The sequence below is a fragment of the Argiope bruennichi genome, chromosome 10, assembly GCF_947563725.1.
Source record: "Argiope bruennichi chromosome 10, qqArgBrue1.1, whole genome shotgun sequence".
NCBI lineage: Eukaryota > Metazoa > Arthropoda > Arachnida > Araneae > Araneidae > Argiope > Argiope bruennichi.
This window is the reverse complement of record NC_079160.1, coordinates 92,342,914-92,366,068: the sequence shown is the minus strand read 5'-3', so window position 1 is coordinate 92,366,068 and position 23,155 is coordinate 92,342,914. Positions and strand designations below refer to the sequence as shown.

General features: G+C 30.3%; 1 protein-coding gene across 1 annotated transcript; it reads left to right on the top strand.

Moving 5' to 3' along the window:
- Nucleotides 1–1,388: 1,388 nt before the first annotated feature.
- LOC129988422 (gastrula zinc finger protein xLCGF3.1-like) lies at nucleotides 1,389–11,147 on the top strand. The gene is made up of 2 exons (XM_056096649.1): nucleotides 1,389–1,557; nucleotides 8,282–11,147. The coding sequence occupies exon 2, from the start codon at nucleotides 8,568–8,570 to the stop codon at nucleotides 9,480–9,482; it is 915 nt and encodes a 304-aa protein (XP_055952624.1). The 5' UTR covers nucleotides 1,389–1,557; nucleotides 8,282–8,567; the 3' UTR covers nucleotides 9,483–11,147.
- The last annotated feature ends 12,008 nt before the right edge of the window (nucleotides 11,148–23,155 follow it).

The following is a 23,155-nucleotide window of genomic DNA, read 5'->3' as shown; positions in this document are numbered from 1 at the left end:
TTTAAGAGGGAGTTTAACAAAGAACCACCTACACGAGTTACCATCACTCGAATTAGAGATAAGTTTGAAGCTGATGGAACTGTTCAGGACGTCCATAAACCTGCAACAGTTGTTCAATTGAGGGCACCATTGAAAATGAATGTACGAATATTCCAAGGGAATTTTTTCCATCATGGGTGCTATTCCATCGCTTCGCGTTGTCAGCAGTGTCTAGAGCAGAACGGACATCAGTTTGAGAACATGCGATAATAAGACAATAGAATGATATATGAAGAATCTTTTACATGTTGAAAATTATTCGAATTATAATAAACCCCAAATTTACAATTATTTAAAGTGTGTATACATTTTTTGGGACACCCTGTATAGTATTCTTTTATTGACACTCCGTCTAAACTCGATAATACAGAATGTATTACCCCAATGTTCATAACAATGACTTTATACGAGTCTCCGACTGCGAATTGACTATTCATCAATAGGTTTTTGTGTGTCTGTTCTTAAAAAAAGATTGGATATGTAAGACTACAAAAAGCTGGATTATAAAAATAAAAAAGCTTATTTGATTCATTCAAAAAATCATTGAAACAATTTCCGTCTTGTAAATAAAGAAAATATAATGAATTGCGTCATGGGATCGCATTCTAACAACATTCCTACCGATTGCAAATTTCGTTGCCTATCATTTATCAAGCCCTTTATATGTATACTTATTAGAGCTGTTATAACACTGTCTGGTGTATAACAGCTCTACTGGTCTATTTCTATAACTGGGATGAAATATAAGTTCACATAAATTGCAAACTCATTTGACTGATTTTCCCCTGCAATCCAGTATTAAAAAATGTAAAAAAAAGCATGAAGTTTGCGATTCCGTCACTAATAATTATTCGTTATTCTCAGACATAAAAAGTACCATATCCGCATTTTGGTAGATTCCAAAACAGCGGAATAGGCATCGGTGAACAATTATATATACTGATTTTTGCTATTTCGGTTTATCAAAATATATTCCTCAAAACTACTCATATAAAAAGAAAAAAACACCATGAAAATTTTACAACTTTTTTTGATGCCAAAAGTTGGAGTTGGGAGAAAAGGACGATAATATATACAAGAATTATTGCTACTTTCCTTGCTGTTAAGTTTTAGCCAATCCTCTGGATTCATATTTGTTTTTGTTTTTTTCTCTCCTTCCAAAGTTATCAGATTTTTGATTTGGATACCAATAGCAGTCAAGTACTAGATAATGCAAAACGGTGACGTTCATATAATATTTGGGTATAATCGTTCATCCTGAAGATCCGGATCCTCATATCCATATGGAATGAAAATAATTATTGTACATTACTGCCTATATCGGATCGGTAAAATATATATGAGCAAGCGACAACTTGGCGATGGCGGGAATATATTGACAATTTCTATCTACTGGCATTTATTTGTTGATTTGAATATACCGCTCCAAATGACTTTACAATAGGGTTATTAATAGAAGAACATTATCAGTAATTTAAAAATTAGAGTAACAAATTTTCTAATAAAATAGACTGCTTTGTAAGTATGATCTCGCCATTATTTTCTGCATCAAAATGCTTTCTTTTATCTACATTTTAAAAAAAATTATGACGTTTTATTATAATTATTTATAAGCAACATAAATATCTACATCACTTCCCCTTTTTTTTCAATAATCTCATTTATTTCTTTATATTTCATTGGATTGAAAACCATTAGTTAAAAAGTTAAATTCTAATAGGGTTATTAATTGTCTATTATAATTATTAATTGTCAATATATAGATAAACTATTGACCATTGTTTTATATCAAAGTTAGTTTTTGCAAATATTACTGAACAAAGATTTAATTTAAAATGATCTAAGTGTATAAAAAATGTTTTCTTTTCGCATTACTTTTTGCACATTCAGTAATTTGCTTGCTTCATTTTTCTGTCATGTTTAATAAATATTTCTCAATGTGAAATATAGTAGCATCATTATATTATAATTAGTGCATATTATTTTGAGGAAAACATTATTGACAAATCTATCGTGGCAAGTAAATTTCAAACATTGCTTTTTCTATGTGATTATTTATGAAAGAACAGATGAATTAAATTTTTATCCTTCTTGTATGATTTAAAAATATTTGGTGTAAAATTGAATAAGTTTTGTTGGTTAAAAAAATTCTTTTAAGTATAACATTATTGTATTATTATAGGAAATGTATTTCTGAAATATAAACAATTTTTGTATGAAGTATTTTTTTATATATTAAAATAACAGTTATATGAATTGTGAATTTTTAAACTTTATATTGTTGCTCTTCTGGTAAGACACACTTAATTCAATACTGTAATTTTGAGACATTGTCTATTTAACTTTTAAGTGGTTATGAAAAACATTACATTTTTAAAAATAAAATCGATTTCTCACTCTTTTAGTAAATTTATTGATAACTGAATTATAATAGGTTTAGATAATAGCCTTTTTAGCATGAAAAATTAACTGCAAGCTCTGGTCATTTTCAATAATGTGTCAAACATTTTTTTTTAAATTTAATTAATGAATTTTACCTCCAAAATGCAAATTGCTTCAAATGATTTTTTTTAAAATCAATAATAATTATTTATTGTCTTTTATTTATAACCCTTAGTTTTTAATTTATTTTCATGTGTAGAAATTATCAACAAAGTGCAGAAAAAAATATTATTAATCAACAATTCATATTAATTTTTAGATTGATTATATTGCATTAGATATTCACTTTAAAGTTGCCCTTGATATTAACCACATTATATGTTTGTCAAGTCATTTTGCTAAATAATTATTCCAAAAGTGAACCATGATTTTAATGATTCTTTTAGTATAATTTTAAACAAAATCAGTTTGATTTTCAAAATTATTATCTTAGCTTTCCGTAGGATTTAGATTATTAGAATTCTCTACAGTTGGACAGGATTTATACAAGAATGAAACTTAAGATATTACTCTCTTTTTATCTTACTGAATCAGGTCATTATACTTCAGAGACTAGAAAGGGATAAGTATAAGGTTTTGGCTGTGTAGGATATAAGGTTTTGGTTAATCACTATACATAAATATGTTGGATCATAATATCCATCTCATCTAGTCACTATAATTAAATGTTTCTAATAATAGGCATAGATTTTTAAGCAATTTCTTGAATGATTATGTCAAAAAATTATTGATTTGAGGTGTTTATTCTCATAACAGAAACATTTTATTTTCAACACATTTGTGTTGTTACTTTCAATATATATATATATATATATATATTTATTTATTCTGTATAAGTATGTAAGAAATGTTTAAAAGGTCAAGAAACTCACTGAACTCTGTACAGTATTTAGGAGAGCACTTTTTCACTCTCTCTAGCAGAGTAAGCTGTCTTAAAAATATTCATTTCAGTTATGCATAGTGCAGATTGACATGTTAATATTTATTTTCCCCCGTGATTCAGTATTTTACTGTCATATTCTCTCACTGAACATTAAGATTCAATTATTTTTGTTGGATAATTTCTGTTTGTCTTGTTTGAACCATATATAACAATAAAGCTGCTACATTTTGGTTTTGATTCTTATTATGACCATCTTGGTCCTGTTACAAGAATATTTTCTTGTATAATTTTCATCTCATCAGCTTATTCCCAGGAGAATATGAAATAAGGAAATCAATATCCAGGCACAAATTATCAGTGACTGGACATTGGTTATAAATGACTGACCAATTATAGATATTTCACTTAAATCCTTTAGGCCAGTTATAAGTACCAGTTATATTTCAGTAAAGAAAGATTTCAATCAAATCAATAATCGTTTGGAGTCTTTCCCATTGTGTCATTATTCACATCTAATTATTTGGTCATTAGTTTTCATCTTCCAAGACTACCAATAATAATTATCATACCATTTCCACTATTTAGTCCTCTTAGTGACTCATAAACCTTGACAGTAAATGACTAAAACCACAATGATTTTTACATAACAATAGAAGTGCATAACTTAAAAAAATATTGATATTTCTGTTTCTCAACGACAGGAATTTAGAGGAATTAATGTCTTTCACCAGTTGAGTTTCAGTTAATCTATACTTATAATAAAGCTCAATGTGTGTGTGTGTGTATGTGTGTGTTGGCGCTCTACAGGCCAGACCGTTTGACATACAGCTACCAAATTTGGTACATGTATACCTTGGAGGTTGGGAATGTGCACCTGGGGTTTCTTTTTTCGAATTTTTAATTAGAATTTTAATTATTAATTAAAAACTAACTTTCCCGCCAAAAAAATCTTCCATTTTCCCCACCGCCAACTTTTCCGCCAAAAAAATCTTCCATTATCCCCAGCGCCAAACGAGAAAGGCTTCAGTTTTTTTTCTCCCAACAGTAATGAGGCTAGGGTTAAAATTTTTCGGCGGATTATTTCAATCGGTTCTGTTTATTTTCTTAATGTTTGATGCGTTTAAAATTAAACATTGTTAATGAATCCATGTTTCAGATTCATTCTGAAGTGCTTTTGAATTAAAATAAAACAGAATAAAGGAAATTAAAAATTTCTAATCCGCATAGCGTTACCCCAACTGGCGTAGAAAAAATCACGTATTTGCGTTACGTAACCGGCGAAGAAAATTCACGCATGCGCATTCTGTTCTGATTGTTGCCATGACAACGTTATCAATGGATGATTTAAATTATTTTTGGGTTAGTTGCATGCTTTTGTAAGTAAATTGTATTTATGTTAGTTATATATTTTTTGTATATGCTTATAGTTTTAAGTACATCGTTTTTTAAGTAGTTTTTTTAAAACCTGTTTTCAACCGTTTATTTTAAACGATTCGTTTTATTTTCTTAGTGTTTGATGCATTTAAATTTAAACATTGTTAATTAATCGATCTGCTCATAATGAATCTAAGAAAATTTTGTTGACCAACTCTTGAGATATTACATAAATTTAAAAAGATATTCTTTAGTGCCCATAAAGTTTAAACGCTCAGTGACTCTATTTTCAGTAATCAGATTATAAAAAAATGCTTTGTTTCAGTAAAAAATATTATTATATTAATTGAAGATAAATTCTTTCCACTTTAATTTAAGGCATAAATTCTACGGGTGTTAACAGAAAATGAGAGAGATACATATTACGTTATGACTGAAGGCCTTTATAATATTATGAATGAATTATATGATAATCAAAATGTGAAGTTTTAAAATATTTTGATAAAGAAGCTATTAAAGTAGAAATTGCATAAAATATTTAATTATTAAAATTTTAACGAACATTAAGATTGGCGAACCGGCTGGTCGCCAAAGGCGGCTAGTGCTATATAAAGCTGGAGCATTTTATAGAAATGACTATGATGTGTGTGTATGTTTATATGTAGTTTTACATTTTAATTTTTATAGTAGTGTATTTTATCTAAAAGAAAAATTAAGGAAGTTAATAATACTTTCATACAAAAATCTGATGTTGAAATTATTCTGCCATATTTCTTGAGGATTTATAAATATGTATGCTAGTAAAGTAAACTATATTTTTTGAAATCAAATTAAGCTTATTATAATCTACAAATTTAAATGTGCATGCCATATTAGTAACAAATCCTTGCAAAATACAAACCTTACAAAAACCTTACAAAAGTATTTTAGAAGAATTAAAAAAAAAAGAGAGCATATAATCAGATCCTGTTTATTTAATCAAGAATCCATTGATGCAACATTTGTTGAACTGAGTCTGTTAGAAGTCAATCATTAGTGAGATTTGTAAATGCTAAGCATTATTTATATTTGTTGGATGCATCTGTTTCATACAGATAAAACAGATAGAGGGAACAGATTTTCCGTACAAAATACTAGGTTTTTCAAATTTTAGACATTAAAAAAAATCTAGTTTGGAATTATATCTTTAATTTATCTTTCTATGAAAATGAGATGATTTTGAAAAATATTATATTAAACACTAATTTTTATATTTGCATTAGAAATAATTTATTCTACACATTAGGAACTGAATAAATTTCAAAATAAAAGTGCATTAATAATGGTAAAATTAAAAAAAAAAAAGAATAAATGTATTTGAAAATAAAATAGAGATATTTTATATCACTCATATTTCATATCACTTTTTTTTAAACATTAAATCATGAACATGAAAGTGCGAAATTTGTGAATGAAAAGAACAAAATTAATGTTTAAGTACTATCAAAAGATTTTCACAGTGTATCAAAAAATATCAGAAAGCTACCTGTTACTCTTGAACTAACTGACCAGTGCATATACAAATCAAAACTTTCTGCTATCTTAGAAAAACGGTATTTAAAAGAATGGTTTTGTTCATGAAGACACTGATCAGTTATTCACTGTTTGCGTTTTGTAGTTAGCGAGCTCATTTCGAACAGACAGAGATACTATGAATGGATTTCATTGAAAATTTGATAGAAATTCATGTACCAAATTTTATCCATGTACCAAATTCTCACAGCATTTTTCAATTATCGTGTTCACAGATAGACATAATGCAAAAATGTGTTTTTCGAACTCGGAGAGGCTTGAAATGTAGAAATTCATCAAAATCTTGATTTCAGATTTTTTTTTTTTTTTTTTTTTTTTTTTTTTTGACGATTACAATAATGAATCTATATTTCTTACATGAGGAAGTAAAACTTCAACAACTTAATTAAATGAAATTTTGTATATGATCTTGTTACTGAAATTGTAGCTGTATTGGTTTCAATTTTGGTTTCAACACATCGACAAAAAGGTATCCTATTATGCTTACTCGATTTTCTTCGTAATACTTCGCAGCAACAACAATAACAACATAAAGCTTATGTACCAGATTCTCTGAAGGAAAAAAAAAAAAAAAAAAATTGGAGTGCCTCCTGTGTTTATGATCTTGTTACAGGTTCCATTTTTTGTAAACCGAAGGGACTTTATAAGATAGTGTACTAGAAAGTTCAGGAGCTCTCTCTCTCTCTCTCCCTCTTTTTATGTAATATGAAATCGATTTTAAAATCGGTTGTTTCTTTCAAAATGGAACGTTGAACAACTGATTGGGGGGGGGGATTATGAAAAGTGATAACTGATTTGAAAAAACAAGCAACAATTATTTCTGGATTTAAGGTATCCGACTAAGTTCAGAGACGAATTTAAAAAACAAAATGATATATAAACATTTTTTAATGTTTCAGATAGATAAAACATACTTGAAAGGTCACTATTAGAAGAAAAAAAATAAACTTATTGCCTTTAGTTTTTGAAAAAAAGCTGCTTATTTAACAAAATTTTTCAATAGTAGAAAAAACAGAGTAAGTTAAAGAATAATGGAGATATTAAATTTTTATTTCACCTATATATAGCTGAAACAACATAAAATGTAACAGACCGAAAGGTAAAAAATATTTTAATAAATAAACATTTTATGTTCATTTGAAGTTGTCGTTAATGATTTTTTGTCAAATTTGTCTTTGTTTTGAACTTCAAGTGTCTGTAAAATATGTCTAAATGAATCTATTTTAAAGTCCGTGGTCGTTCACACCCTCAAAGGTTTTGGATACATGCATGCCAAATTTCATGAAATTTTATTGAATTAATTTTGATATATCATATTTTCCATGAATCAATCACATTAAAATATCCATTCTTCAGAAAGTGCGTTTATATATTGTACTTATAAATTAGTTTATCCAAATGCGCTGGAAACATGTAGTTTTCGCGCTTTTTTAACAGTAGTGCCAAAAATAAGCAAACTGCTTCTGAGTAGGTAGAGAGTTAATATAAACTTATCAAATATTATTTTGGAATATTTTGCGGTAAAAATAAAATAAATTACTCATTTTCGGTTAAAAATACGACTGTTGCCGATTTAATTTTTATTTGTTGTGTATTATTGAAACTACTGTATCTATATTTCTATCTCACATATATGGAATCTTAGAATTTACGAAGTTTGGACTTTATTTTCAGATCATCAAAAAAAAAAAAAAAAAAAAAATCAATTTTTTCTGGAAAAAGCATTTTTACAACCTAATCGGATACCTTAAGAGAGAGGGGAAAAAAAAATATTTAATACGCAGCATCTTATGCTTAAGACGTATTTTTTAATTCTGCATTTCGAATAATTTCTTATCAGAGAAAAAGCTATTTAAAGAATTATTTTAGGTAAATTTTAATTATTTTTGACTAATTAAAAAATATGCCTTTTTTAATTTAAAATAATTATTGTATATATGTAGATGTAAATTGAAACTGAATTTCTTTCAGAAAGGAGTAAATGGAGCCAAGCAAGCGGAGCATCTAGCAGTTCTATGAAAATAAGCAACAGTTACTCTAGACTTGAGAAGAAGATTTGGTTATCTCAACATCCTATTAATCGAGATATTCTTTGTGTAAATATGATCTTTCAACTTATTCAAAATCATTTGAGTTAACATGATCATTTAATTACTTAAAAGAAATCTTACATTTGAAAAGATTTCTTATTAGGTCATTGAATTTTTCGAAATTTTCTAGATTCCAACTTTTTGAACAGTTTTCTCATTGACAGAAGATGAATTTCGAATGCGAATTTTGTGGGCGAGGATTTGCGAAGAAGCGGAATATGGTCCGTCATGCTTTTTTCCACACAGGTGAAAGGCCATATGTGTGTGATGTATGCGGTAAAGCATTCAGTTGGAAGAGTAATTTAACAAAACATAATCTTGTGCACACAAAGGAAAAAAATTTCGTGTGCCATGTGTGCAGCAAACGTTTTACTTGGTTAGCTGGTTTGGAGCGGCATTATCGTATTCATACAGGTGAAAGACCTTTTGTGTGCACTTTGTGCAACATGTCTTTTGCTAAAAGGAGTGGGCTCAAAAGACATCACCTTACTCACACTCAGGAAAAACCTTTTGTGTGCGATCTATGCCAGAAAGAATTTACCTCTGCTGGAGCTCTAAAGATTCACTTTGTTCTTCATACAGGACAGAAATCTGCTGAAAAAAGTGAAGGCAAAAAGCGCAATCATTCCTTGACTCAGTCAAAAGAGAAAGCCGTCGAGTGTGAGTTGTGCCACAAATCATTTACTTGCAAATATTCATTAAAATATCACTATCGCATTCATACAAATGAGAGACCTTACACTTGTGACGTATGTGGCAGAGGTTTCATTCGGAGCTATCGTCTGAAACTGCATTCTCTCCTTCATTCGAATGAGAAACCATTCAAGTGTGATCTGTGCGATGCTTCGTTTTGTCGTCCGGATTTATTAAAGTGTCACAATCGTGTTCACAAATATAAGGATGCATTTGCATGTAAAATTTGTAGCAAAACATTTTCATGGAGATCAACGTTGAATAGACATCTTCGTTGTCATACGCAAGAAAAACCTTTCGAGTGCCTAGTGTGCGGCAAAGGATTTTCTCAGAATTGTCATTTAGTGAGGCATAGCAACATTCACAAAACTGAGGAACCTGTGATTTAATGTATGTCTTTTTATGTGCAATATATGTACGAGGGTCAGTCAAAAAGTTAGTTGCATTACTTGTAAAATCGAAGCAGGATAGAAATTTTACAATGACTTTATTTGAAACTTAAAGTTCGATTCAAAATCTACTTTTCAACGTAATGACTACAGTTGTGTGAGCATTTGTAGAGGCGTGGTACAAGTTTTTCAATGCCTTCTGCAAAGAAATCTCATGCAGTGCCCGATAACACAAAGTTCGATTCAAAATCTACTTTTCAAAGTAATGACTACAGTTGTTTGAGCATTTGTAGAGGCGTGGTTCAAGTTTTTCGATGCCTTCTGCAAAGAAATCTCGTCCAGTGCCCGATAACCCTTTTTGGATTGCAGTTTTTTACTTCATCCGAGTGGTAAAGTCGCTTTGAAGGTTCTTCTTGCATGGGACCAAAAGCATGGAAGTCACTAAGTGGAAGGTCTTAGCTATAAGGAGGGTGATCCCACACTTCCCACCTAAACTTTTCTAGAAGCCCACACGTTTGTTTTGCTGCATGTGGTTTTGCATTGTCATGCGACAGAGCAGTTACTTTCTAATTACTTTACTCCGTCAGTGCAGTTACATCTTTTCGCCTACAAAAAGCGAATAACTGCACGCATTTCCAATTTGGACGCCACTAGCAGCTGTCATGACATGTTTACGACTGATTATCAGAAAAACTAAATTGCTTCGTGAAAGCCAATACGTCAGACGATAAAGATAAACATTTGAAGTGTTGCTACGCAGTTTTCTCAAAATAGCATTTGACCGAAAACTTTTATGATGTAATGCAATTAACTTTCTGATTGACCTGCGTATGTATTTTTATACAATATGTATGCCATTTCATGCATTTACTAATTTTATGTACAATTCATTACTTTGATGTTTTTTTGTTAAATACATTCCGAAAGATTGAGCTACCAAGTAATAATGAGAATAAAATCTGCCATTTTTGTATATTTTTTTTTAAAATTTGGGATTTGAAAGTGATAAGCTGGTAAAAATTCAAAATAGATAATTTATTTTAATGTAAAATGTGGTAATCTATTCCTTCGTAAATTTTAATTGTGATTTAATAGGATTGCGGAATATAAATTTAAAAATGATGAAAAATGCATTTATTACTAATTAAATACATTTTAATTTTATATGATATTTTTCAAGTTATTCTAATCGAATTGCTTACACTTGGCCCCATGTTTCTGGCAGTTCTGGAGTTCATTTTTAACATCTGGCAGTTTAGAAATGCCTGTGCTTTCTTCATTATAACCGTTGAGAAATCAGATTTCTGATTTGCAGTTTTCAGTTTAAAAACGGAATTAAATAAGGGATTTCTACATGTAGTAGATCCTGACTACATGGAGAATGTGGTAAATGTTCGATATTTTGTAGGAATAAATATAGCGAAATAGCAGTGGGGAAAGGAAAGCATGAATTATCATGGTATTGGCGTCAACCAGATGAATACATCTCATGACTTACTTATCAGGATGTGTTTATTTAACCCTTTCTAGGGCCGTGGGAAGTATGCTTCCACCAAATTTATCAATCTTTGTATGAAATTATGTAGATTGGCATAAGTTCTGAAATTTTTTTTTACTAAGTCAGAAACTGAGATGCTTCAGTTCTTTATCTCAGACAAAATGATGTTTCTTCAATTGTTACTTAATTAATTAATTAATCAAATTAAATTTATCTAATAAGCTAAATGAATCCCTTTTCTTATTCTAATTTCAAGCCCAAAAATATTTTAACATTATATGACTAGAAAAAAATGGCCCTTTAAAGGGTTAAGTCTTTTTCTATTTCATATATGTTGTCCATTTACTTATGCATATAAACACATTCTATGCTAATATTTTTCCTTGGAAAGTTTGTAGCACTCTTACAATAAAGATAGCATTTATTTCAGCACGCTGTGTTGATCTTTTCAATTTCAAGAAATTCTTTAAAATTTCGTGCAAGTACGAATTAGGATATACAAGATCGGGAATTTTTGGAGAAAGGAATGTCGACTCAGTTTTCGTCCTTACATTTGCAGCATATTTAAAATTACGAGATCCATTTCAAAACAGCCCGATTATTGCTTCAAAATTGAATTTAATGAAAATAACCGACCAGTCATTTATCTGCCAAAGTACAAATGCTTTCTATAAAAACTTTTGTTTCAAACAATTTTAATACAATTTATTATTTTTGTTTTAATATGAATGCAGGAAATATAATCCTTCAGCTTTAAATCCTTGTGTACAGTCGATTTTTTAAAATTTATGCAATATCTCAGAGGTTTATTAAATAAAAATTTATCTGTTTCAATGTAAAATTCAGTTTTATTTTAAAAGGATTTAAATGATAAAATAAGATTTAATTTTGTTTCAAATAATAAATGTACTTCTGAAAAAAATGTGTAATCTAAACTATATAGTGCATTTCTGTTGTATGAAACATATTCAGTAAAATATTATTGACAACAACTTTTATATCAAAAAATGTTCCCACCTTCAGCGACCAAGTTATGAAATTTTGAAATCATTATTTAAGCCAATCAGTCTTGCAGAAACTTAGGGTGCTGATTGGTATATCTTCTGTGGGACAGTTAACGGGATTATCTAAAGTTACGCGTTTTCATACAATAGTGATATTTAAATTTTCATAACTCGGTCAATTTTAATCGCAAAGGAAGGGAATCTTTTTTTTTATTTAAAATACAAGTATTTTAAGAATATTTTATTAAATATGACTCGCAGAACAGAGAATCCGTATAAAAATATAAAATTTGTAGTTCATCAGAACATTTAGTAATTCAAACTGTATAAAATATATAATTTTTGCTTCATTTATACTATTTTTTAATAGATGTATATATCTATTAGTAACGATTTAGAAATTAACTGTTAGGCTCTGATTAAAGTGGATGTCATGTATATATGAACCATATTTGCTTTAAATAATACAGAATTATTGAAGTGATAATAAAGATATTTTAAAACGTCACAGAAAACTTTTCTTGCATTTATTTTTCTAGAAAATATTATGTGTCACATTTATTTCGTTCCATGCAGAGATGTGTTAAAAATTCTAGATTTAGTTCGTAGTGAGTGTTAACTTAATCTTTTAATTTGATCTTTTATCGGTGTGATGGCAACAAGTTAATAAAAGTTTATTTTTCTCATGAACATGTGGCTTGTTTGTGCTGGTTATATTTTATTTCATATGAAATATAATACTGGAATACATGCTTCAAAAGTTTTAATAATAGAAAAAGTTGCACGATAAAACAATTGCTAACATTGGAAAGATAATTTTTTGAATTTTAAGATGCTGTAAAAATTATTTTTGGAAGTTATCACTGAAAAAACGCTGATTTTTTTAAATTTATTATTATTATTATTAGTTAAAACTTCAGACGAATAGCTCCGAAGTGCACATTCCCATTTTCTAAAGTATATATTTGACAAGTTTAACTCTATGTCAAGTTATCTGACTTGCAGAGTTCCAACGCACAATTTTTGAAAGAATAAATATCTTTGAATATTTTATGTTCTTGCACAGATGGTTTTATGGTCTTTGAATATTTTATGTTCTTGCACAGATGGTTTTATGGTTTTTGAATATTTTATGGTCTTGCACAGATGTATCTTTTATACAAGCATTTTTGATGGAAGGTGAATGCATAATTTGTAAATAACTAATTTCACAGCATTTTCATCTGCAATCTTCTCTTTCAGCAACAACTGCTTTAAGTATAGCAGCATTATTTACTATGTTATCTAGAGAATCCGTATCTCCTAGCTGTTCGGGTTTGCTGGAGGTTCTTATGGTTTACTATGAGCCTCCACCTAGGGCCACCAAATGCTTAAATCCGCCACTGCATGTGGTTTGAAAGTTAGAAGGGATATCACTTACCCCGGGTTCCCAATCTGACCTTTTTATCGAAAGGTGACATTCAACCCATGAGATTTTTACGCTCTTCTGGTTATCGTCTCTATTGAAGACTGAAAAACAGAATTTCTTCCGTACTTTAGCAAAAATGTGAAAATTTTCACTTGATTTTGAAAAGTGCACTCTATAAATGACGTAATAGAACGACGTCTCTTGTTTTAAAGACTAATAATTATAAAATGGTGACTGCATTGTGTAAATCATAAAAATAATAGAAATTTTCATTTTTGAAATATGTTCTATTTAGAATAGTTCATTTGACTTCATGTTGAGTGGAAAAGGAAATTCAATGCCACTGTATTGAAAAAAAAAAATGCACAGTAATCTTTCAGATAGTTAGTCGCCTATTATTTTGCAAACCTTGTAGTTATAAAATTGTAAAACTTGAACCATTACACTTTAAATGAAAGATAAGGATGTTTGGAAATGTTAAATTTTAGTTTGTAAAGTGTGGGGGGCATTTGATCAATCGCATCAAAAAAATGTTTGCTTAACATTTTCACATCAAAAACATTTTTTATGAGCATTAAGAGAAACTATTATATATATGTAAAATTATTTCTGAAAAGTAGAAGGCAGGTTTGAAGACATACAAGAGACGTTGTATTTTTAATTTCGTTTTATTCTCTCCCAGGAGACAGGTATGATTTATAAGCAGAAGTAAAAAAAGAAATCACTAGTCTTATATAACATGGGATTTCCAGCAACGTGGCGTATGAATACATGTGTTGACCTTTGGCAAGGCACCGAAAGTATCATTTTCACTTGATACGTAGACTGATTGCGCAGTAATTTTTACACAGCTTCATACGTGGAATGAGACTAGGAAATAAGAGAATATTTTAGTATGGGCTAAATTAAGATAAAGTTTTAGAAATTAATTTAGTTAAATTAAGAGTTTAGAATATCATTACATATATATATATATATGTAAAAGTCAGTTGTAATTTAGAGTAGTGAATTTCACTCATCTGTAAATAAAATATTCATACATAAACGAATATACTTTAATTTCCAACAATTTTAACACTAAACAAAAATAAAATAGTCAATGAATGGTGATTTTTTTTCATTGTATTTCGCATAAAATGTGGTATGATTAGATTTAAATAAATAACGAATCATGTTTTCTAAGAAAAGGAAAACAAAAGAATTCCACCCCACCCCCCTAAAAGTATTAATTTCATTTGTTACCAAATAGCATTATAATTAAAATATTTATTGTAAATATTTTAAAGCAAACTTTTTTCATAGTTTTTTTTTTTCATTTTTATATGACTTTATTATAAAAATATGAAGCGTCAAGGAAAAAATGTTCTATTCTAACTCTTTTGTTTTATAAGCCTTTATTAATAAAATCTTAATTAAAAATTTTAATTAGTTCTGGACACCAATTCCCAGCTATTAGGCATTAAATCCATTTAACGGAAGAAAAAAAACTCAAAAGATTAAAATTTTATTTTCGGCTATTCTCTTTCTTATGAATAAAGAATAGGCCGCAGTTAGCGATCTATTAGATTATGATTTTTTCTCTCCCCCCCCCCCCGACTTCTTTTTCCCTTTCCCTCCATCCTTAAATAACTGTAATAAAATTAGGAGAAGTACCGTCTCTTAGACTGTCATAGTTTCGTGAGCTTATATACCTTAACAATATTGAATTTCATACTAGCAGAGTTAGCGCTCAGAGAGAATTCGAGTTTGATGACAATAATACAATGTCCTTAACTTTATATAAATGCTCATGTAGCAACAATTTTATCTGTAATCTTTTTTTCCCTCCATTTCTGTGAAGGTATTAAGCAGGTGCTTGTAAATGTAGCAACGAAATATATTTTTTAAAAAAACTAAATCGAGAAAACAAATCATCAAAAAACAACATTGGAACTTGAAAATTATCTGTAAATGAAGCCTTTTTAATCTAAATGATAATTTTATGTTTTACGAAATCCAATTTCAATGACATAAGGGATTTGTAAGTAGTTCAGGAGTTCGTTAATATTTAAAATATCCCAATTATTAATTCAAGAGTAAAACAGAAGGATACAGTTTAAAAAAAATAGAAAGAATTTAAATTTTTCATCCAGTTCTCACAAATCTAAAATACCGGAGAAATTCAATATAAATAATTTAATTATCTTTAATTAACAGTGATAATCATAAAGGTTTTGAAAGTTCAATTGCACATATTCTTCAGCTTTCAACAACAGAAGAAATAACGTGAGCAGGTAGTGGATGAAAGAAATAAAATGTCTTGAATACAATGGTCAACAATGTAATATATTGTTTGAAATGAGACAAAAAAATATTTTTATGAAATTGCCAAAATTCAGTATAATTTATTTAGTTGCTGCGTCTGGCAAATCAATCAAGGTTTTATTTTAGAAAACGTGAAGAAAATTAACGTTTTCGGTATTTTATCCCCCACCCCTTTAATTTGGACGATTTCGTTAAAATGTTTGTTAATGACGCACCGAAATTCCAGCGAGATTTATGCATATTTAAAAGTGGTAAAATGAAATATTTTGTCAAGCGTTAGGACTGGTTATTAGACCTTTACAATAAATTTGTATATAAATATTTTGTGCAAGCTGCTGGTCGCCAAAGACGATTAGTTTTAGATTACAGTTAAGTTGTTGAAAGAGTCAATTGAATGTAATTTTGTAGAATTATAACATTTTATTTTGTTATGTTAGAATTTTCTGGAAGTGAATTTAAAAAAAAAATCTCTAATTGCAATTATATAATTAATCTTTTTAAATGACTGTGTTTCCAGCTTGAAATAATTGAGAAAGTTTTATTAAAATGTGAATATATGCATTTTGCGAAATTTTTTCAGGAAGCACAGAATGACTTTCTTAAATGTAATTTTACTTTGTTGTTTCTTTCCAATCAACAATTCTGTTTAAATGCCACAACCTGAAATAATAAATGAAACCAAAGACAGGTTTTTAGAGAGGAGCACTTATTGAACGAGTGTTGCTGCCATGTTATATCACTGAATATATCAATTTTTTTACCAAAAAATGTAGAATCAACATAATATGATAATTTCCCATTATAATATATGTTAAGAAAAATGTTATATAAATTTTAAATGTATGTGGACCACATCCCCCTATTTCCGTAATTGTTTTATTCAAAATATTATTTGGGAATTTCATATTCTAAACAACTGTGTTCTGAATTATGGAATCATTTCAGCTCCAGAAAATGTTCTTAGTTTTCTCCGTGCTATAAGGAAAATCTTCATATGATCAATCTTTTTTTACTTATCTTATTTCACGGAAAAAAATATTGAGAACAACTTTTACCTTCGCCTTCTGGTCTTTCTCATATTTCTAACCTCTTGTTCAGCACTGTAACTGAAAACTGAGCAGTATCTGACTTTTGAAATTATTTTCCCCTTTCCAAACGTTATTCTTCAAAAAAAAAAAAGCAAACATAAACGGGTATTATTGATATGAATACTTAAGAAACTTTATAAATCACACACTTGCCGGTATTTCTGTGACTGCTGCTGGTATTTCTCAAATGCATTTTAAACCATGCTGTTCTTTTCACTGTTCACAAAGGTTGAAATTCTCCTTTCAATTTTCATTCTTTCAACTCTCAAAATCCAACTTAGGATTTGCTCATACAAAAGACAAAAAGACGTTTCGGAATTGCTGCCACTTTTTTTTAAATTTTGTTTTCTATATCTAGAATTGTCATTAAATAATTGATCTCAGTTAATTTATATTCTGCATTTTTTTTTTTTTTTCGTTTGGATATCAAAAAATGTCGCTCAAAACTTGAATTCGTCGAGATATATTGCAAAAGTCTGCATTAATAACATTGTTGCACATGGTGAGGCAAAACAAATTTTGGGAACTATGGGAGCACGGTCGAAATTTATGTTTTATACAATACAAAATTCAGATTACTTCTGAGCTTTTCATTTACTCATTCCGTTTGGTTTTTCCAACGTCTTTAGCCGCGGTTTAGAACTTTAATGTCGATAAGCAAAGACGTAAATTTCGAAAGTGAAGAAATAACACTGCATGTTACAATAAAACGTAAAACAGGTTTGATTGAAATTCGTAACAGAAAGGTTATCTTTAATGGCTTTAACATTAAAGGATAAATTTCTCGAATTAATAAATACTATATCATAAAAAAGTAGAATTTTGGAAACTATTTCCAAGAATTTTAATACTTTCTAGAAAATCGCATAAAGAATAACCTTCATTTAGAAAAAAATTGGTCAGAAAAGTAAAAAAAAAAAAAAAAAAAAAAAAAAAAAGTAGCGCCACCTTTTAATATTCCCTATCTGGATAATAACTTGAAGCAAATCTGCATCTTGTAATGAAAAGATAAAATTTATTTTACGTTATCATTTGAAAAAAGCATAAAATAGTAATTTTTTGCAAAATATTTAGATTGTATTTAGTATTTAATATTATTAGCTGGATATGCATTCCAGCAAAGGCGGCTTTGAGCAGAAGGAGCGGTGGTCATATTCACACCTGTGTTTAGCTACGTGTGCCGGTAGGTAGAGCTGTATATTTCTCTATGATCGTTCTATCAACTTCATTCTCAATTTGTGAATGTCAAAATATTCGAAAATTAATTGAAACTGAGCGCCATGTAACGCAGCTATGAATCAAAAGGCATTTGTTCCGAATTTTCTCCGCTAGAGGGCACACCTATAATATGTTTATTGGATTTGGTTTGGTTATATTAACGTCCCGTTTGAAGCAACACTAGGACTATTTTGGGACGGACCTCGTAATTTTGAACCGCGGTCAGATGACGAGGACGACACCTGAGCTGGCACCTCCTCTCCACACCACACCACACCACACCAGCGGGAGGACGTTTGGTCATGACGGATTTAGCGTGCAACAGACCCCCTTACACGACGGTTCTTCGGTGGAATTGGGCCACGAACCTGAAACCTTCCAGTTCCGAAGCCGAGACATTAACGCCAGGCCACCGCGGCCCCATATGTTTATTGGGAAAAAGATGTAAGTTGGTGTTCTATGAGTCTGTCCTATGGTGTGCATGAAAAATAAATGTATGTGAATGTGTAAAATTCGTATTGTCTTTTATTCTAACCTCTCGAATTCGAAACATGAATATTCGTTGGAACAAAATGGTGGAAGTGGATTCATTTGGCTAAGTAAAATACGTTTGAACTGACTCGAAACGAAAGTACATTCATTTTGCCACTTCACGGTAAATTGTGTTTTGATGCTTCAGAATATAATTGAAGTGATTTATCCGAACATTTCATTTGGAATATGACTCAAGAAATTTATTAAATATCCTGATTATTTTGAAGTAACTTCGTTTGCGGAGCAACAGATGTCAACTGGTGGGATATGTAGTTGAAAATTTGCTATTTCTCTTCTGCTGAAAGTTATTGAAGTAAATTAGTTCTACTTTAGAAATTAGTTGTTTTAAGATTGTATTAATGTTTAGAATTAGGAATTCGTAGGAAATAGTTGAAATGGTAAAGTTGTATATGCTTTCGTTTTGAGAGTGTTGAGTTTCGTTTTCGTTGTTTGTTACTAGTTGTGTTGTGTTAGCATTTCTGAACCACCTATGTTTTAAAATTGTTTGATTTCTAAAGGGAGTCATTTTGAGTGTGTTTGAATTAAGTTTCATTTTCAGTTGTTTGTTACTAGTTGTGTTGTATTTGTATTTATGAACCACATATGTTTTAAAATATGTTTGAGTTTGAAAAGGAAGTCATCTGATTGTGTTAGTTAATGTCTGTAAAAGAAAAAGAATTAGTTATGGCTGAAAAGAACGAAAAAGATAGATTAGATAAGTTGAAAAAACAACGTTCCTCACACAGAGGACAAATTACAAAATGAATTTCAAAAATAAAAACTCGTTTAGACGAACCGGGAGTTGAAATGGATGAGCAAAAGGTCTTTTAGTGCAACTACAAACCAAAGACGAACAAATGAAATCTATCGATAGTAAAATCGAAAATCTTTTAGATATTAATGATATTGAGTCGGAAATTCAGAAAATTGATAAATATAATGAAGAAATAGTTTTTACTTCTGTAAAATTAAAGAATAAAATAAAATCTTTGCATTCGCATTGTGTAAATGAACAGGAAACTAGTAATTTGCCTGAAACCCCAGTAAATCGATGCAGATCAATTATAAATGCAAAATTACCTAAATTGAAGATTCAAACCTATTATGGCGATCCATCAGAGTATTTAAATTTTTGGAACCGATTCGAAAATTCAAATGGCAAAAATTACTCTCTCTCAGATGTTGAAAAACTTTCTTATTTATTTAGTTGTCTTCGTGGTGATGCACTTGCTTGCATTAAAGGTTTTGCGATAACAGGAAATAACTATAAGTCACCACTTAAGTTAATTCAAGATACATTTGGCCAGCGAGATGTGTTAATTAATGCCCATATGTCTAAACTGTTAAATATGACGCATTTAAAAATTTCTTCTAATTTACAGGAATTAAGGAATCTTTATTTTAAATGTCAAACTCCAATCCGTTTTCTTGAAAGCTTGGATGTGAAATCGGAAACATATAACATAATGCTTTGCTTAATTATTTTGAAACTCTTTCCCAGTGATCTTATTTTAGAATTTAGTAAACAGCAAATTTCTACTACTAATCATGATCTAGATGAATTAATGAGTTTTTTGCATAACGCAATCATCGCTAGAGGGAGAGCCATTCATATGCAACAATCCCCTGTTTACCTCCCATTGCATCATCAGGCGTCAGATTCCCAGCCCAAACAATTTTCTCGTAAACATTTACGGAGGCACTTCGAATCGGAATAAATTTATATCCTCCGCGAATGAATTGATGACTAATGCTGCTTCAAGCGGTTGTATATTTTGCCATCAAAATCATTTGAGTCATTTATGTGAGAACTTGAAAGCTCAAAATAAGAGATAAAATTGCTAAGCGAAAGAAGATGCCTCTAATGTTGTAATGAAAATTGTTTTGTTAAAAACTGCAATGGCGCCATCTGTTCTTTTTGTAATGGTAAACATGCTCGCGCAATATGTTATAAATTAGAAAACTCTTAAGAGGCAAAAAGGTGCGGGCGAGTCAAAGAAAAAACAAAATGAAGAGAAAAATTTCAATGAGGTTGTATCTACTTCTTCGAATCACATGACGATAAATAAAGGAGGAATTTTGTTGCAATGTGTAAAGGTGGAAATTACTGGTTCTAAATCTTCGGACTTTATATTTGCTTTGTTTGATAATGGTTCTAAAAGCACTTTTATGAAAAAAAAATGTAGCATATACAGCGGACGTTAAACAGTCATACTTACAAATTTTGATAGACACAGAGGATCGACGATTTACTAAATGTTTCTGGATTGAAGACCTCAATGCAGACAAGCTTTGCGTACTAAACTTTACCAGAGTGCTATTTGGACTCAAACCAAATCCTTACTTGCTCGTAGCAACTCTTAAGCATCATTTTGAAAAGTATCAACACTTGTTCCCAGAAACTTGTGAAGTGTTGAAAAATTCTTTCTGGGTCGATGACCTTGTTGATGGAGTTGACGACCTAGAAACGGCTCTCAAAATCAGCACCGAAAGTGTAGAAGCCATGAAAAGGGCTGGAATGGTGCTAAGAAAATGGCAAACTAATTCGGGACCACTTCGTGAAAGGTATAAACAATCAGGCATAGAAATTGATGACACAAAGGATAATATAAGTGGATGTGGTGTTCCATGTAAAGCTCTAGGAGTAGCCTGGGATCCAGACAAAGTTTTAATCTTTTTTGACGTCAGCTTGAAAGACATTGCTGCCAAAGGTGCCAGTACTAAGAGATTTGTTCTCCACGTACTGGGTAGCATCTTCGATCCCATAGAATTTTTAGAACTTTCCTCATGAAACTGAAGATTCTTATCCAAGAATTGTGGGTTTCAAAAATTGATTGGAATAGTGAACTTCCACTTTTGCTGGACTACAAGTGGCAGTTGTGGTGCAGTGAAATCGAGCATTTGAACGAGATATTCATTACTAGACATTATCTTTCAGGGTTAAATTCCTGTGATTTTATTTCATTTGATATTCAATATTTTTCAGATGCTTCCATGAAGGCCTACGGCTGTGTGGTCTATTTGCAAGGAACCACTAGGAAAAACCGAGTAATTACTAGCTTCATTTGTTCCAAGGGTAGGGTTGCCCCTATTAAGCCTATCACGTTGCCACGTTTCCAATTGTTAGGATGTTTATTGTCTGCTAGATTAGCTAAACAAGTAAGTAAATGTTTAAAATTTGAAACCTCTCATCACTATTGATCACTATTGGATAAACGGTGGGGCCAATAACTACAAAACTTTTGTTAAAAATAGAGTCAATGAAATTCAAACTTTAACTGAAAAAGCACAATGGTCTCATTGCCTTGGAAAAGAAAACCCTGCTGACATCCTTTCCAGGAGTATTTCTGCTTCGCACTTAGTCCAAAATTCTTTGTGGTGGCATGGACCACCTTGGCTAAGTCAACCTAGTGAGTTTTGGCCTAGTAAGGTTGAAAATGAAAAACCCATTGGAGATTTGGAAATAAGAAATGAAGTTGAAATAATTTCTAAATGTAAGTGTGCTGTGTATGATTCTGAATTTGTTTTAGATTTAAATAAATACAGTAACTTAAATAGTGTTAAAAATTACAATTTTTGTTAAAGGATTCGTTAACAAACTCAAAAAATTACCAGTAGAATTGGGATCCTACACTGAAACTGAGCTCGCAAAAGCTGAACTGGATTGGATCAAATATGAGCAAAATCTTGTCTACTCTTCCGAATTGGAATGCATTAAAAATGGTAAGCAGATATCTAAAAAATCGTCTCTTTATTATTTTGTCCCATTTTTAGATAAAAACGATGTTTTACGGGTAAGGGGAAGATTAGAAGACAGTGAATTGTCTAATAATGATATTCATCCAATTCTTTTACCCAAACAGTCAAAATTTACTGAATTACTCATTTCCAGAGAACATAAGAAAGTTTGCCATGGTGGGGTGTCGGCTACCCTCGCTAAAATTCGTAGTGCATTTTAGATTCCGAGGGGTAGACAAATTGTGAAAAAGTTTTTGAAAACTTGTCTCATTTGCAAGAGATACTCATTGAAACCTGCTGAACAAATATAATGCACAACTGCCAAAATCTAGAGTTCTTGAAAAACCTCCTTTTACTGTGACTGGAATTGATTTTACTGGTCCAGTCAGTATTCGTTCGGGAAGAGATGCCAATCAAAAATCCTATATAACTTTGTTTACATGTGCTGTTACAAGAGCTCTTCATATTGAATTGGTTACTGATATGATTACAAAAGTCTTAAATAAGTCTTAAATTTGGGAGCATTTGGGATTTTAAGTCTTAAATTTGGGAGCATTTGGGATTTTAAGTCTTAAATTTGGGAGCATTTGATTTTACAAGTTGTAATAATTCTATTTTTAAGGAATCAGGTGAATGAATGATATAACTTGTTGCTAGCAAATCTAAAATTTATCTTTTACGGCTATTTGAATTTGGAACTTAACTAACCTCTACAGTATATCAATTACAACCACAGCATTTTCTGGAAAATTAAAGGGTCAATTTTTCTTTCGCCCACTTCTCAAAAATTTGTGAGCTTATCTGTCCGTGATAGTCCTTTTTCGTATTACTGGCTTTATAAATACTATCTGCTTTATGCAAAAATCCAGCCCCCAACATAC